General features: G+C 38.4%; 1 protein-coding gene across 6 annotated transcripts in view; it reads right to left on the minus strand.

Moving 5' to 3' along the window:
- The window catches only part of Crim1 (cysteine rich transmembrane BMP regulator 1), a 180,212-nt gene that overhangs the window by 36,450 nt on the left and 124,661 nt on the right, over positions 1 to 19,101 (minus strand). For all 6 annotated transcript variants that reach the window (XM_040271150.2, XM_021734081.3, XM_021734082.3 and 3 more), the window contains 3 exons: positions 10,456 to 10,584; positions 2,855 to 3,011; positions 51 to 172 (listed from right to left, as the gene is read on the minus strand). In XM_040271150.2, coding sequence (XP_040127084.1) covers positions 51 to 172; positions 2,855 to 3,011; positions 10,456 to 10,584 — 408 coding nt within the window. The remainder of the gene's footprint in view (positions 1 to 50; positions 173 to 2,854; positions 3,012 to 10,455; positions 10,585 to 19,101) is intronic.

The raw sequence follows: 19,101 nt of genomic DNA on the forward strand, positions 1-19,101 counted from the left end.
CTGGTAGCCCTGGCTGCTTTGAGGGGGAAGGGCTATGTGTTCACACTTACCTCTGCACTTGCAGATAAGACAGCCATGATTGTCTTGTTGGAAACCCAAGGGGCAGATTTTACTGCATGGGAGCTCTGGACATTTCCTACAGCGACAGATGTCACAGCCATGCTTATTCTTCCTGGGTAATTAAAATTTTGCCAAAGGTCAGAAAATCAAAGTCTCAAATGATGCCCCACCATTCAGACCAAGGGTCAATGAAGTGATATTGCCATTTATGCAGAAAAACTGAACTCTGCTCACAAAACTCCTAGGGTGACGTGTAATTAGCTCCCTGTGGCTACGATCACCACCCACCATAGCCCAGGCGCTTATGTGTTTCTGGGACATGCTGGCCAGAATCCCAATGACATGACTGTTGATTTAATTACGAAAAGTGTTGTCAATATAAAAAGATGCATGTGTAACTGTATAATATAAAGGTGAGGGACATATCATTGGTCAATGTGGGAGATTAGCATTAGGCACAAAATCTTTCTTTTGTTAGGAATGCAGGATTCCTCACACGATCAGATCACATTCCCTGAGGAATTCTAGACACTAGTAAACATTTTAATGAGGTATCTTCTGAAACTTATAGAAGATGGGAAGGGAAGACTTAAGGACCTACAGACCAGGAAGGGCTACACAAATGTTGATAAAGAATAAAACCTTTAAGGGGACCCACAATCAAGGTCCAATAATTACTTCATTAGGTCTAGGTAGGAAAGAAAGTCCTCCATCCCTGAGCTATGAATGAAATGCAGAGGGGTAAAGGAAAAAGTCTGGAGGAACTTTTTTCCCCTTAATAAGCTTATCCATATTCTACGTTACCATAACATCAATATCAAGTAAATAAGTAGACATTTATAAAAAAAACATTAGTTTAAGTGGAGATTTTCTGGACAAAACAATTCTTACCAATACTTCATTTTCTCCAAAAGGAGAGTAATACAAGAAACTCACCCACCCTCCACTTCTTCCTGTTCACAGTTCCAGGACTGAGCACACCCAGCTTAGCATCTCCTCTACAGGTCTGGCCCTGCCTGACTTCCTGCACCTCTGAGGGAAAAAACAACTACTCTATTTACCTTCATGCCTCATCCCAAGTAACCCTCAGTGGCAGTCAACTGGAACAGAATTTCTTTTCTTTCTCATGAACAAGTAAAGGGGCACTAGAAGATGGTCCTATGAGAAACCTCTGATGAGTGACAGTTGTGAGTGACAACTAAAATACATTTTGCTAAGTGAAATAAGTAGTGAACATTAGGGTCTACTCCTTTATTTCAACCTAATGAGAAAAAGTTAAATGAATGACAGATTCATGCCATATATTGTGCAATTTCTGAGATCTGCTATTCATTGTTTGTTCATAACATCCATGAATCCCTCCCTCCCAACTATCAGTGTCTGCTGTATGCACAAGGTGATGGTTCACTCAGCAGGTGAACCAAAGGGCACTGATGGCCACCTTCATCCTAACATCCCCATAGCATATCTGGTCAAGATTTGTTTTTTAAAAGTTGTTCTTAAAACACATGGTCTAGTTAGTGAAAGAGTCAGTTATCCATGACAGCCAACTGGCGCCCCCTGAATGAATAAGAAGTGAAATCTATACTGTCTCAAGGACTTACCCTCAGAGATGAAGGCTGAGTTTTAAAGTGTCCTTGATTCTGAACTGTTATAACATTAGCAAGTGGTTGTAGCTACTATAATGCCAATGATACTTTATTTTACATTAGCAGTTAAGTGATGAAATAACTATACTTATTATTGACATCATATTTTAGAATTAAGAAAATGATGGTTTATGTTTATTTGAGCATTTTTTAAGAAAAATGTTCCCAACTTAATTATCCAATTAAAATGAGAATGAAGATCTATCCCCACAGATCTCAAAATATCTTTGAGAATTTTCAAAAGGAAGAATAAAAAAGATGAATGAAATAAGATGGACAAAAATGATGGATCTAAGTTCTATAATTTGATATAACTCTCACCAAACTGGAAAGGCACAAAGATTGAAATGGGAGAAAGCAAAATAAATAAAGATTCTGAAAAGTGATTTGTTTTTTAATGGATCGACTTGTTATAAAAGGCTGGTATAAATTGAAATAATAACATTTTGATCTATATTAAGACCAAAGAAACAAATATAAAATATTTATTTCCCCCATGGAATTGTCTAGATTTTTGTAAGGGCTGACTCAATAAATATTTAAAAATGAGGTCATGGACCTCATCTCCAAGGAAACTCATAAAATCTGCCACATAAAGAAACAGGCCAGGGGCTGGGGATGTGGCTTAAGCGGTAGGATGCTCGCCTGGCATGCGCGGGGCGCTGGGTTCGATCCTTAGTACCACATAAAAATAAAGATGTTGTGTCCACCAGAAACTAAAAAATAAATATTAAAAACATTCTCTCTTAAAAAAAAAAAAAGAAAGAAAGAAAGAAAAAAGAAATAGTCCATAGAACAGCCATGAAAAGCTGTGGCACTAACAGCACTGGGACCACATCACAGTTCCATCCCTGCCCTGTCAGGTAGTGTCCAAAGGACTATCCTACGGGGACGTCTCACTTAGCATACATGGAGAGTGTTTCTGGCACATTTCCATGAAAGAGCAGGAATAAAACTTCATTCCTTTCTTTGGAGACACGATTCTTTGCCTGCTTTCTGAATGACTACAAAAATCAGCGGAGGTTATTCTGGACTTGGAACATGACCGACTCCTTCACAAATACACAGAACGACTAACAGAATGGGTGTGAACATCTCAACACGTCCCACTTAATGGCAGGTTTTCTGAATGAAGGAATACGTACAGGTATCCAAGTGGACAATATTTGTCACACATAATAGGTCTGCACTTCTTGGGCCGTGGGCGGCACTGACAGATCTCGCAGTTGTGGGCATTGGTGAGGAAGCCAAAGGGACACTCCAAGGCGCAGCCTCGTTTAAGGCCTGAGCACAGCTCCTCCCCTGTGAAGACAAACGGATGGCACGTTTCTTCCAAAGGTGAACAGACCAGGATGCATCGTGCTTCAAAACCTTCCCCCAATCCTCCCATCGAACATGGATTCAAATTTCCCAGCTCTACCACAGCATCAGCATCATGAAGAAGTGCAGACTGTGCTACTGAATGGTTATAACGTGACTCTACCCTTTGGTAGCAAGACACAAAATAAAGTGGATTTCTGAAGCCTAATCAGATCTGATTGGTTTGAAATGAAGACTAATGATTGAGTGTATTTTTAAATGATTTTTTTTTTTTTTAACTAGTGGACTGATGGTCATTTATGTTAAAATGAGGGAACTGGAAACTTATGCTCCAAATTTCACTATGTATTTTATTTGTATTGCACATCATTAGAGATGATGAAGGTACTTAAATGCTCACATTATATTTACTCTTGTGGGTGTTAGATGGCTTCACATAATGCTGCATTATTTTAGGTAGCCTAAGGGATTTCTTACCCTTTTATATAAACACATCTCTTACAATATAATGAAAGTGAAATTCTCAGTGCTCTGTTTAGATTTTTTTTTAACCTACATGCTGACACACATACCCATATATTTAGGTATATTTAGTTAGTTAATTAAAAAAATATGCTGAAGAAATATTCATATTAATGTATAACAGCTATATGAATGTTTAAACTATCCCCCATTAGCACAATTTAAAGGGATATCAAACTGTCCTGTTTGTCAGTAGTTAAATTATTTTAGAAGGGGGGAGAAGCAATGGTGACCATTAAAAGAAACTACTGAAGATATTAGGTTCACTAAGTCTTTTAAGATGATTTTAAAGGACATTACAGAGCTTAATGAAAAAAATATAAAAAAATAAAAAATATTAAGGCAGGAAAAGCATGCTTGATGATATAAATGAAGCAAACTGAGACCTGTCTGAAGTGAAATGTAGAATTTTAAAGAACATCAAATTGAAAAGAAGAGAGCTGACATGGTGATGACTAAAGGCTGGCCATGTCTGTATGTCGTTCTACATGGACTGGTAAGGCGGGAAGCAGATGGTTACTGCTGGGATTCTAAAGGAATTTTTATTTTATATGGACATCCTTCAAGCACAGATACTGTAATAACGCACAAGTTCCTAGGAAAACCAGACATCATTGTCTCCTCCACAGGCAAATCTTAGAATCTAACATTAAATCTTAACTACAATTAATAGGCGAAATGGGTCCGTGTTTTACATAAATATTTTATGACAGCGTCTCTTGTGACTCTTAGCTGGCAATACTTGCATAATTTAATTTGTTATCTTTTAGAAAGAAAATGTGACTTATGGTATAATTTTCTATTTTGCTGTTATCATAACCTCTTATGACACATATTTAATATAACCTCATGGGTCTGTATCACCCTGCCAAGCAACTGAATATTAATCTATATCCTTAAAAGATAAATTCTAACTGGCTCATCTAAAAATTTGTAAATTACATGACTTTTTCATTTCCCATTATTAAAGGAATGTATGAAACAGTGGAGAAGACTTTCATAACCATGTTTTTTTTTTGACATAGAGACCTTAAGCTATGAACCCATTTTTCTATTTTAAGTATTTTTAAGTCATGACACCAAGTGAATTATGTTGGGAATAGATGAATTAAACACACTCCTACAACTTCCCAGAGTCAGCATCCTTGGGGATTAAATTCCTTGAAACTTTCAAGTTTGAGCACATTTGTGTTTTTATTTTTTATTTTTTTTTTTTTGGTTCTGTTAAAAGGAAACTTTTCCATAGACCTTGACCTAGAATGCTCTTCACTCACCTTTAAAAAACTATTATATCACTATTAAGTTTAAACAATTTGATACTAACTAAGTTTGTCTTCAACCTCTGCTATCATTTGGAAGTATCCACCAAAGGCTTGGGGACCAGCCCATGTCACTGTTGGGAGGTGGGGCCTAGTAGGCAGAAGTTAGGTCACTGGAGGGGTACTCGAGAAGTGTATATTGGGACCCTGGGCCCTTCCTCTCTCTCTCTCACTTAGTGGCTGTCATGAAATAAGTAGCTCCTCCCACCATGTGTTTCCACCATGATACACTCTCTCACCACAAGCTAAGAAACCACTGACTAAAACCTCTGAAACCATGAGCCAAAATAAACCTTTCTTCCTTATAAACTGATTATCTTAGGTGTTTTTGTCACAGTGACACAAAACTGACCAACACTGTCTCTGCTCAGGACATTCATTAGAAAGCAGACTGGCCGTGTCACCTCAAGTGAAGTGCCCCAGCCCTTCCCTGATTTGGGATCATTCATCTGCGGGCTCTGGTCTATATTATCTCAGTTGTGCTTAAAGGGAAATTCTAGGGCAGTGCCCTAATTTCTTTATGTTCACAGTCCAGGACTGTCATGGGATTTAGCATGGAGTGGATGTTTGACAACAACCGCTGAATGAATGAATGTATCAGTCAACCCTTGCTACATGCTCTTTCCCAGCCATGAGAACTGCCATCCTGACAGGGAAATAACAGCACCAAAAAACTTTACTCTGATAGCACTGAAAGTTTTTCAAAGTAGGAGCATCTGCTCAAGACTTTACAACTGTAAGAAGCGTTCCTCTATCACAAGGGAATACAATGTCATTCGCATGTACATGAGGTGTCTTGCACACCGCTTTGCTCTAGTACTTTAAACTCTTGGATACTAGCAATTTCTACAAACCTGTTAACAATTAAGGATGGCTATTTTGTTCTTGAGGCTATTAAACAAAGAAATGCAGCATTACAAATGGTAGTCCCAATCTTGTCCCTGACAGTAAGTGTTCGTACATAAATAAATAAAATGAAAAACAAGGAGCCCCCTACCCCCCCATATTTGATGCTGTTAACTTCTTGGGATGCGTGACTCAGATATATTTCATCAAAGGTATGCCAGCTTGCTCCTCCTTGTTACCATTGATTTTACATATATGCATCAGTTTCTAGATAAAAGCATTATTAATTCCTAAAAATCAAATAGTATTAAGACTTCAAGAGAATTTACCAATAAGCCAGTCAAAACCAAATGATTTAAAGATGTGGACAGTTACATGCCAAAGGATTGATGCTATTTAATTCATAGAGATGTCACTTAATGCACAGAGTTTATAAAGTAAGGTGAAGTGTATTGTGCCTGATAACAACAGACATTGACATGTTATAACAGTTTGTACCAAAATAAATAAATAACCCCCAAAGATAGGGGATTAGTATCTTAGTTACACGCTTTTAGTTTTAAATTTTGTCACTATTGTACTTTCTGAAACATTTTCTACCCTACTTCTCTTTATTGTAAACATATCTTTCCGACACTGAGTCAGGCATAATTCAGTTCTCCATATGCCCCTCGTGTATTACTTTGTTTAGCAGTGTTACAAGATGCTATTTTTGCAGATTAAAATAATACACTCAAGACAAAAAACTCCTTTGTCATATAATTTCCACATGTTTCAATAGGGTTTTATTTTAATCCTAACCTGACTGCCTATGATATATTGGATTATGTTGCAACATATTAGCGTGTTATCAATAGTACCAATATCAGTCAAAGATAAAGACATTTTTATCTTCTTTGCGTCCCGTTAGTGCTTAGCCTATACTAGCCACTCAACAAAGGTAGGTAAATCAAAGAATGAATGATCAAAAAGCAAATCAATATGAAAGGAGAAATATTTATTCATTGTTGGCCTTATTTTAAGAAATGCTGGTGCCAATGGGAACTAGGTCTGATTCCTAAGAGAAAATAAAGTTATAAATGATAATGGCTGTTATATATATATATATATATATATATATATATATATATATGGCTTTGATGGGATGCAGAAAAATACTGTAAGGGAGAATTCTGGACAAGATAAATACTTACTGCATATAACAATGGGACAAAGAATACCCTACACACTCTACCTGAATCTAAAGAACTTCCCCACCCCCTAAAACAAGGAGAAAGAGAATTTGAAAGTTTAATTGGAAACATAAAAAGAAAAGTTGTTGGTGAGTGTCCTAGAGGGCAGGAAGAATTGGAGGCAGGCAGGAATGAGGGAGGAGGGGAATCTGGGGCTTTCCACAAAAGGTCACTTGGGCTGACTCAAAAATGGAAGTTACAGAACAGCTAGTGTGCAGAATCAACTGTCAGCACATGCTAGACGATGACACTAACTCTGCATCTGTTCACTTACTTGGTCTTTACGATAGCCCATTAATCACATACTGTCCTCTGTCCTTTACGGATGAGGGCACAGAGGTTGCACAAGTAAAGCAACCAACTCTGATCCCTCAGATGCAGGTCAGTCTGATGCGAGAGCCTTCGAGGGGAGCCGTGTGTGATCACAAGAATTTGACGACCCAGGACCCAGCAATGTGATCTGACCTGACTCAACTCCAAAAGACGGGGCCTCCAAAGTTGTAAAATAATCAGAACAGCTAATAGGAGTGGGAGAAGGGAGAGCAAAGTGCACATGCTTAGACTTCTGTATGATACAAACTGGCAAGTTCCACCTGGTGTTTATGTTTTCAGGTACAGGGTGGATGGAGTGAGAGGGCAAGACTAACCCAAGTCAAGAATCTCAGGGTGATGAGCTAAACATATGACCAGAATGGTGAACCCTCAGAGGGGGACTTTAGACAGGAATGATGTCCACAGGTGTCCATCATCCTAAAGGTTCTCTGCTCCTCAGCCAGCTGATACCTGCTGAGCACTGTGGGCTAAGCACTGAGTATGGCCCTGGTCGAGGCAGTAACTTCCCTACTCTGGTGTGAACAGAAGCTTTCTCCTAGCAGGATTCACTTTTGTAGGTAACAGAAGCAGGCTTCAAATGGTGGCATTTCATTAGTTTCATTTTATTTTTTTGGAGTAGGTCTTGCACTTTATTCATGTCTGTGGCCTTGACACCTAATACAATACGTGGAATATGGCAGGTGGTAAAAGAAGAAAGAAGGGAAGAGAAAAGGAAGAAAGATTAGATATTTCTATAAATAGGCAAAATTTGCAAATAACGAATGGTTAAGTAAAGATTTATGTGTTAAAAAAATAATTCCCTGGTACCAAATCCAATGTTTGTATATTTCTTCCTGAAGGTGGACAAAATGCAGGCTTCTGCAGGGTGTACACACAGCTTTTGAGAAGTCAGAAAAAGCTAACTCAAAGACAAGGCATAGAAATTCTTCCTAATAGCCTCAATTTGCAAAAGGCCAGTGACACCTTTTGACTTGCTTTAATGACAAATGAGGGAAATCCCTTATTTGGACTGATGGACAAAAGTTCCTCATGACATGCCAAGAATCTTACAGAAGCATGACTAGGCACCCCAAACTTTATAGTAGTAAATACTCAGATGGAGTATTTGGGTGAGGTGATAGGCACATGTGTATTTTTAGATGTTTAAGAGCTTCAGAAAAAATTCATGCACAATCCCATGATTAAAAAAAAAAAAGGATGTATAACTCAAGAGGCATTACAGGGACTGAAATATAAACATTTCATGACACAATTACCAAATACCTTGGTGATAAAAAGACAAGGTTGACTATTTATGTAAACAAGTGTGGCTGCCAAGGCAATTCTCCAGTGAACTTGGCTTTCCAAAGGGAGGTATAAAAGGCAGATGGGCACATAACAGAGACTGGCCCTTCCCCGAACAGGATCAGATGCAGAAAGGCTAGCCCCAGATGGGTGGAGGCTTGTAGGAAATATGAAGATGGCAATAACTACAAGAACAGCAGTTTTATAAACTCTCTTTTAGCACTAATTTCACTGTGTAGACAGCAGGGTGGTAGGTAATGTGTAACAGAGAACACAAAATTATTCTACTCCTATTTTATATTTTCTTTACAAAAGAAAGTGATGAATGATTAAAGTTAAGAAGAATGTTAAGCCCAAGATAACTGATAAATCAGAAAGAGAGCATCCTTCTATGTTAAGTAAGTTTAAGCCTCTAAGCCCAGGATAATTATATCCAAAGCCCACAGAGAATCTGCTTATTATAGAACGATTGTCTATGTTTAGGAGAGATCAGAGAGAATAGAAAGAAATTTCAGAAAACAAGCCAAATGTCAACTCAAAAGGACAGAGGATTCAAAAAACACACAAAACTTAACATTAACTGGAAATTCTTCGGGAACAACTGTTACTCATGACCACAAATCTAACAGGCGGCTCCCCACCAGCTTCACTTTATTTTGAAGTGAGGTTTCCAGCAAAAGAATACTGCAAATATAATGCATATTGATTTCAGATAAGGTATCAGGGCATAGGTGTCCAGACTTTCCTGCAGAGATGGGGCTGGTGAGGCTAAATAAATTGCACACTTTAGGAGTGAAGACTGTACTCAATGTCACACTAGAGGGCCCTGTCCTTACTTCTGTATAATTGAATCCAATGATTTAGACAAGAACATATCAGGGGTACTTATTATAATCTAGGAGGTATACAGAATAAGATCACATTATTAAGATTAAAAAGTATTCCAACTAGTTGGAAAATGGTCTAAAATGATTAGCAAAATTCCTTGTTAAATTTGGCTCCACATTTATATGATGAAAAAAATTCAAATGTTCAAATACAGAACAGATGTGAAGCAACTAACTGCAGCGGACATAAAAAACACCTAGTGATACTAGCTGCTTATAAACTCAAGATTAGCCTACAGTGTGCCACTCAAAGAGCTAACGCTAGTGTACGCCACAGAACAGCACTGCAGTTATCAGTGCAATCTAATATTTTGTTTCTAAGCCACATTTTATGTAAGGACAATGCCCCATGGAAAAGACCAACTAAATTCTAGCAACCATGTCACCTGAGGAATTGTGAAGGGCACTGAAGGACTGAAGGTGTTTATTCTGGTAGAGGAATTAGGGGAATTCAAAATAGTTTTAAACGTGTAGGGAATATCCACCCCCCTGCCCCAGCCCCCCCGCAGAGAAATGCAATATACTTAATCTAGTTTCAGAGATCACGGCCTAAGGACATGATTGGAATCTACATGGAGCCACAGTAAACAAAGTGGCGCATATTTTAAGGATTATGACTGCCATACACAGAATGGGACACCCTATGTGTGGTGACTTCCTTGTCAGTAGGTAACACCAGCAAGGGGGCTGTGGAGAGAGCCGACTGGGTGGCTTGAAGTATATGTTCCAAAGCCACTGTGGGCTGCACTCCCAATGAAACCGAGCATCAAGGACCTTAAGAACACAATGAAACCAAGAGGCAAACCAGAATAAAAGAGCAGCTCTTTTTCTCCCAGACGACTCTGTATTTGTTTGTGTTAAGTATAACATTTTCCCCCTATTTCTTCAGGTTGTCAAGAGAATGTCTGAGCAGGAGTGAGAAAGGTATTCAATCATATAATATGCTTTGACAATGTCATATTAGGGCTCAGAAAAAAAAAAATATAGTCTTCTGTCTACTCACTGTTTTTGCACTGACAAGTTCGACAGCCATTGTGATCAAGTTTGAAACCATAAACGCAGTCCTTCTCTGTCAGAGTGCAGTTTGATAACTCCCCACACGCAGGTGGATCAATTGTGATGTAGGTTGGTTCTAATAATAAAGAGAGAGAGAAAAAAAAAAAATCAATGGAACATATGATTATCTCTAGATGCTATTCGATCTTTGAAATCCCACACTACAGTAAGTCACAAAAATCCGATCAATAATTTTCATCAAATTCTAAAATGTTTATAATATCATAATGTTGTTAACCCCTGAAATAAATATTTTTATTCAGATTTTTAATCATGTGAATACTAGACTTCATTTTTTCCTTTTTGGTGCTGGGGATCAAACGCAGGACCTCACAAGTCAGGCAAGTGGTATACCATTGAGCTGTACCCTCAGCTACTTCAATCCTTTATGTTTGAGCAGTGTGTACATTTGGGGGCTTCCTGTAGCGGAGAGGTTAAAACGTTACCTGTTCTTCTATTTCCTCATGAAGTCTTTTCAATTCATTTTTGATAATTGTCAAAACCTAGCTGCCCAAGGTCAGTTATCTCACTCTGCATTCTGCAATTCTTTTGAAAGCTGTTAGCATTTTTTTTTTTAAAAAATGAATAAATCAGAGATGTTTTTGAGAGTAGTTTAACATACCTGAATTTCTTTTATCTTTTATGTGACACTCCCTTGCTTATGACAGATGATATGATGGATAATGATGGTGACTAAGAGTTTATCCTCAGGGCCTGGAGGCCCGTGGGAGTGGCAGGGTGAGAAAGAAAAGAAAAGAAAGAGCAGCCTAGCTGGGAAGAGAGGCATGGAGGAAATCAAGACCGGAGGTGATGCTTTCCCTTCTCTGCCAAGTTAAGAACGAAGAGCTGCGATAGGGAATAACGGTAACTACACACACTGGCAGGAAGCATGCTCTGTGTTTACACAATGCTGACCGGGTGTTCTTCCTAAATGCCTGCAAACTTCACTGTACTCCAGTGAGGTGGGTGCTGTCATTACCTCTGGGAGTCTGTCAGATGAGGAAACTGAGTACAATGACTTGCCCATGGTCACTGCAGTAGTAAAGTTTCAGGAGATTCAAACCCAGGCATGTCTCGCTTCAGAGCATCACTCTCGGTTCTTCTATGCAAAGCAAAGACTGTTGGAAGGTACCTGTCCTGTGGTGCATCAGTAAGGGACAGCTGTGGATGGGAAGAGTGCCAGCTGTGGGAAGAGTGTTGCCAAAGGAAACCGAGATGCTAACATATTTAAGTAGCATCTTTCCAACCAAAAGATATTATGAGCTTCTTTAAATTGTTCCTCACAATATCTTTGTGAAGAAGCCAAGTACAGAATGTCTCTACCTACGTTTTCCCAGATGGAAAATATGAGGTGCAGAGAGGGTGACTGGCTTATCTAAGTGTACATAGCAACCCAGTAGCAGGCTGGGAATAGAACAGAACAGAGGTTCCTGACCTCCTGTCCAACACTCTATCCATTAGTCCACACTGTCTTCTCAAGTTTCATCTCCTGTTACCATGGAAGACGGACCAAAATAAGTGTTTGAGCTGCCACTGCGAAGATCAAGAGGTCTGCATTTTTATCCACCTCGTAAAATGGGACAGTGATTCAACTCTTTGCAGGTAGGAGACAGAGGTGACCTTTTAGAGATGCTCTGACCAGTATTCCCTCAGTAAAGATATGCATCACATGAACAGCACAGTTTGTCTGCCTTTATTACAACCCAGAGTTCAAAGAACATTTTCCTGAAATTTTTATGTAAACTTTCCACTGCTGTAAAATTTCTGATTTCCTTCAGTGACTAAAGCATTCTTTCTCATAGTTAACTCAAGTAGAGTTTTAAGAATGAATTAGGCATGGTTCTGCTTCCTTCCTACATTCTCTTTAAATTTACTGTAAATATTAGTTTTCAAACCTGTTTTTCTTTAATCATTACTCTTGCTAACCAATCAAAACTATGGTCTTATTCTAGCCATCAGTCCTAAAACTGCCGATATTTTGTCAAAATATTCTAACTACAAGTATAAGACAGAGAGAGAACACTCACATCACCTTTAAGTAAACCACATCACGGGTTACCCAGTGAGGAAGGACATCAAGTTCCAGAGACTAGACCAAGGACTGCGGTGGAGTCTGGACTTTACATGCACTGTTTTAGTGGATGGCATAAGGGTGAAGAAAAGGCTCAAGTACATTTACACAGACCAGAACCTTGTATTCTTTACTAACGTTTAAGATGTGAGGTTTACAAGAAATTTTGCCTTCAGAAAACATATTATGGGAAAAGACATATTTGGGAAAGATTACAATGATGCCAAAACACAAAAAATGCATAATAATCACAGGGTGATATGGAATTCTACTCTCACTGTGTCATAGGGATTTGTTAAGAGACTGCATTGTCCAACTTTACAAATAAGATCTTTCAATTCTGAATGATATTTTTCTTCAATAGTCATATTGTGTTATTTTTTGATACATGTTATGATTAATGGGTAGGATTAGGAACGTGATCTGTGGCTTGAGAGTGAATGACAGAAAAAAAAAAAAAAGAACAGACTGAGTTGTTTTGAGGATCAGGATCAGAATAACACTGACTGGAATAGTCCCATGCTCCATTCAGAAGGCTCAATAGCTTGGTGAAGAGTCACGTACATCTAACATGACTTTCTCCAGGACAGGAAATAGGTTCAATATGCTTCCCAAAACATTTGGAATAACAGCTTTTGTTCAGTTAAACAAATGAAAATTAAATACACAGAAGGACTGCTGGGTTTGTGCTGGTCATAAAATGGGCATGTTAAGTATTTTAGATAAAATGAGTGCTTCTAGATGGATTCGGTCACATGCTAGAGGTAAAAAATTATTTTGTGCCTCTGAAACCAACATTTTCCCATTCACTAAGACCTACGTTTAGATGGAAGAAATTGGTAAGTATATACATACACTGCGAATTCTGGAACCCTTAGTATTTAACATTAAAACATATAAAAACTTAAATTATTTATTTAAGAAAACTGTCGATTTACACTGGAACTATTATATTTCTCTTTGATAGATTATTCATTGTGATAGAGTAATCACAGAAAGAAGCATAATTTTTAAAGGCATTTTAACACTTGGCACTTGTTTTCTTATATTTAACAAACAGTATCTTTCTCTTATTCAGATATAACCTGGAACAAATTCAAAAAGCCTTTTTGTGAGTGGTAACATGTTTCTAGGGTCCTTACTGCTGTCATTCTACATCCCTGGAGTAATTTGCTTCATAATGGGCACATCTATAGGGAACTAGCTAGAGACATCCTAATGCTGTATATGCAGTCATTTGTTGTATTCTATTGCTTTTCATCATTCTCCCAGTTTTAGAACCATTTCCTACCATATGAGGCGGTATCTACAGTAGTTCTATTTCTACATGAACAACATTACAATACAAACATGACAGTATAAACGAGATACAAAAATTCCAACTTCATCAAACAGATCTGAGAATTTACTTTTAGTTCGATACATTAATATGTACTCTCAGAACCACTCCTACTGCTAAAGTTAGGGCAGGTTTTTTAAGAAGTACTGAGATGAGAAAACTGAAAATTCAACACCTTATTCTGAGTAATGAACTCCAAAGTGAGGCAAACTTAACTGCATCCTGAGTTAAATCAACACTGCATTTACAGTCCTGAAAGAAGAATAACCAAGACCTGGCTAGATTTTTACCACAGCTTCTAATCCAAGGGAGTGGGAAAAGAGATGATTTTAAAGAATCTAGACTCATAGAATCAAAGGGCATGGAGGAAATGTTGGTCAAACACATGAAGTGTGCATTCTGCTGGTCTCCAAAGTTAGAGTGTCCTGGAACTTGTTTATCAAGAATAATTAGTATTCTGTATTTTTCTCTAGTGTATGCAACAGTGTTTTGCATATGGAAAATACCTGATGGGTCTTGGCCTAAAGACCAGAAGGCTCTCATTTAAATCCTACACTTCCCCATAAATAACTACATTATATGGGGTATGGTACTGAAATTATGTGCCAGAGTACACCCCTTTCTGAAAGGGTGATGGCGACCTCTGTCCTCGGCAAGACGGGTGAACAGTTCTGCAGAACAGAGGTCCTGTCGACTTCGGGAGGCACTGCTATATTACCTGTTGCTCTGGGCCAAGAAAATTGTCCCCTTTAAACAGGCTGGGTAGGGATGTGTCACTGAACATCTTTCAAAGCAGGGAAATAGCTGAGATCTCCTCATTTGGGAGAATGAGGAAATGGTCATAGGAGGCGGGATTCTGGCGAGGGAAACGCCAATGACGTGGTGCTTACAGGATCACCCTGAAATTCCACCTGGTCTGTATTAAATCAGCTGAGGAATTAAAGAAATACCTTAATGTCCTCCAAAGGAAGAAGGCTTGAAACAGCAGGAATTCATTGTCTTTGGCTACAACTATTTCTAAAGGGAACCCTGGAACAGCTTCTTTGTGGAGAAGAATTCTAGAAATAGTTTCTGAGCCTAGAAGCAATAAAGAACAAAAATGGGTGTTTGTTATGTGTGCATCCAGCTTGCTGTTTCCTACTCTGCAACTGAGTGGGAACCACTGTTCTCTTCAACCTGTTTTCTTGAATCACTTTTAAAGACTTTTTCAGCATCATAGACTGTTCAGAAAAATTATTTTCACAAGAACCTTTGGGCACATGTCAAGAGTGCAGATGGGATGCCACCAATTTTTATCCCCAGGTTCTAGAGGACAATATTCTGGAAGGAACCCTCTTAGAAGATACAGTAACATGGACACATATTGGTCCTTCATTTTTCATTTATTTAAAATTTAGAGATATTTATTTCATATCCTAAAAAGCCCAGCAAACTCCTTATCAGTAAAAATATTTTCATGGAAATATTGATAGTTTTCAAGAATTAGCCCCAAAGTTTCTGAATAACATTGTCATATTATTAGACTGATATTCAAATACTTCCTAGGAGCAATTTATAGCTCTTCAGTTGGAAAATTAAATCACTGTGATCATGATGAATTTGATCAAGAATATAAAATTAAAATGAAAATCATGATTGTAACTCCAATGCTGCAGCAACAGGTCATAAAATAACATATTTGGGGACTGGGGTTGTGGCTCAGCGGTAGAGCGCTCCTCTCGCACTCGAGGGACCCTGGGTTCGATCCTCAGCACCACATAAAAAATAAATGAGTGAAATAAAGGTGTTGTGTCCAACTATAAAATAAATATTAAAAAAATAACATATTTGATTATATTATCACATAACTGTTATAATTGTGGTAAGCAATCTAAGTGCTCTACTTTCTTGTTTTGTTATTTTATAGAGAATCCTCAAAAAAGTGGCAGGGGGACTAGGAAATTCAAACTCAAATTCAATCTTTTAAGATGCTGATTTAGTTTTATAAGTCTTACCACATTATAGATAGTCCATTGACTGGAAAAAACAGCAAAAAAGAATATATTTTGACCATTGGCAATATTAAAATGTGCAATAATTATGTTAATTTGCTTCTTGAAACCGTTTACATAATCACTGGCTTTATATTTCAGGTGTCGGTAGCTTCAACAAAAATATTAACAGATACTTTTAACTTTGTGCCTTATCTCTATTACTTTACTTCTGGTTTTGAACGAATTCATACAAGGTGCTTCCTGCTCTCTCGATTACTAGGGGCTGGCTATCTTTCATATATAACACTAATTATCTCCATTGAGAAATGAGCGAGGCACTTTTTCTGATTACCCTGGTAAGGCTGCAGCCAGTCAGCAGCTCTTGAGTAGGGGTGGGTGGTTCTGGAAATGCACAATCACAGACAGCATACAAGGCCAACCCTTTTAGGTTAGCTGATGCGCTGCTTATCAGGGTAACTAACTGGTTCCAGGTTTTGAGGGTCTCCATGAGTGCCACCTTCAGGCTGAGCTCTGGGTGAGTGGCAGGACTAGAGGGTCTGGCTGTGGGTAGCAGCTGTTTAGTGGCACCCTTGACTCCTATGCACCCCTATTCACATACATGCTGTCTTTCTGGAAAAAAAAAAAACTCACTATAGGTAAATTTCTAAAACAAGTACTTTTTGAGGATGGATACATTCTTACATGTCTTTCGTAAGTGAAAAAAATTTTAACTAGGAGCAATAAGATAAATGATGCTAATTCCTCTCTCTCCCACTTCTCTCATTATTTCTCCTTTTGGGCTTTAATAATGTTTTGCATATTTCACATAGCTCTTCTTTCTCAATTCATAAGTCTGCTTACTTGATTGTGAGAGACGAAAATGAACAATTATGTTCCCCTTTCAGACTTAATTCAGGCACTCTCTTTCCTAAGTTGTGTTTTTCTTCTGGCTGGACTTGGTTAAGCCATGTGCATATCCAATGAGTGGGAAAATTCCAAAGCTTCACTCACTTTATATGGCAGTTCCATCGCTAAATATATCAGGTCTCCTACAGCCCCACCAGTTAATGGTAGCCTGTCCAGGGCCATAAAACTGGAGATAAGGCTGGCCAAGGCAGAACGAAAGGAGATAGCTTATCTGTTTTACTGTATCTTCATATGTCATTCTGTTACCACAGTCACTTTTCAAATGTGACCCATAACTAGGCAGAATACCATTTGAATAAATCACCTAGTTGTCAGCATAACTGGAGCCTGGGAAGAGAAGCACAGTGAAGATCAAATTTACCCAAACGAAGCCAGAGGGAAAACTACTGATGCAGACAACAACAAGAAGAAAAGAGTTTAGGACACAAAATTCCCTAATCTGGAAGTGGGAATTTCCATGGGGTATGAATGTGTACTTTAGAAAAATCTCATTAAGTCATGGAAAAAAATCTCCTACAGTGGGAGTTTTCAAATTCTTTTGACCACTGCAGATTTAGTTATCCTTTTTTCCTTTGTATATATTTCTCATGACAACACCTACATCCTTGTATATTCTGCAGTACTTATCTCAGAGCACTTTCTTTGTTTTAATTTTAAAACGAATGGTGTGAAAATGTTCCCAAGATTTGTATTATTTTGTGGTCAGATAGAGAAACAACGATATTATTTATTTTAGACCTATTTATTAGCTCTGTATGATTCTTCCAAGGAATCTTGGCTATTGAACATATTTTTCTTCCTTTACCAATCTCACATTTAATAAGAAAAGACAGTAGTATGATTAGGAGATTATTATTAAATGACCACAAAAGACAAATTAAAAAAAAATTCTTATGGAATGGGGTTATCTTTTTTCCAGTAATTCAGTTTGAGCAGCTCACAAACTAGCACTGGATTCCAAGAATAACCTGGACTTTATATTTGTCTTAAATTTTATTCTTATATTCTTTTTATTCTTAGTTTTCAAAGGGAATATACCTTGGTACCCTTTAGGTGAAAATGTCACATTCACGTGAGCACGTGTACATATGCACGATTCTAACAGCTATATTCAACTCTGGCAGGTGGTCACATGGTCAGAGTTCTGGTCAACCTTTTGGTAAATGGCTGAGAACTTGGGAAGAAGGGTCCTCATTTTAGGGACAATGCCTCATTCACTGTTTATACCTTCAGCACCTAGCACAGCACTTGGCCTACTATTATTGCTTAATAAATTAACAAGGAAGAAAGAAAAGACATCTGAGCACCTAAAGTCAGGGCATATCATTCAACAGAGAAGAGCTCAATATTGTCCTCAAAACAATAAATCTCTGACTTCTCACTTTTAAAGGACTGACAGTGTCCTAGTGCCTCATCACGGCGGCAGCCCCCTGTACATGGTAAGATACTCGATGAATGAGCTCCCTTGAAGCAGCCAAGCTAGATCTGATGGCGGTTGTAAACTTGACACACTTATAGTAGTGAAAATGGAATGAAAACCTCCCAAACCAAAGCATTTCAAAGTGAGATACTCAGTGATGACATGCAGGTTCCTGCAAGGGGCTTCAATATGATCTCCATCGTGGGCATAAGAATACACAGAAGGTACATTCCTAGAGGGCTCCCATCAAAGTTCTTACCGTAAAGTCTGATACCCCAAATTTCAGTTCTTTAGAGAATTCAATTCTGGGATAACTATCCTATTCCTTGATGATCTCAAATGAAAAAATGTGGCTAAAATAGTCCTGAAAATAGCTGGGCATTTATCCAACTTAGGGCTCACCTTTTACCAGATCAAGAATGGTAAATGACTGCTCAGCAGAGTCAGTACATGATTACCTGCAAAGACTGGCAGGTATCGGAGGAGAAAAGGGAAGAGGCCAGACCAGAATGCATAAATCTCCGTGATGGAATCCCACAGACTGGCACAATGATGGGGGCTGAGGAGCTCAGTGATTTTACTCAGTGGGGACCTGGAGTTTGGATGTGAACAGGGCTGAGCAGGAAACAATCCTGAGAGGAAAGAGCGAGCCAGAGAGAGCAGACCAGGGTTCTAGGGCTGAGTGATGTTCCTAGGTAGAGAAGGGAGGCAGCCAAGAACAAGAGGAAGCAGGAAACAAAGTCAGCTGTCCCAGAGGTCAAACAGTAAAGGTCGATAAGAAAAAGAACTGGGAGTCAAAGCCTAGGGTAGGCCAGAGGGCACACCAACAGTAACTGGGTCTCAACCATGAGAATGAACCCAGG

Source organism: Ictidomys tridecemlineatus, chromosome 12 (assembly GCF_052094955.1).
Source record: "Ictidomys tridecemlineatus isolate mIctTri1 chromosome 12, mIctTri1.hap1, whole genome shotgun sequence".
Lineage (NCBI taxonomy): Eukaryota > Metazoa > Chordata > Mammalia > Rodentia > Sciuridae > Ictidomys > Ictidomys tridecemlineatus.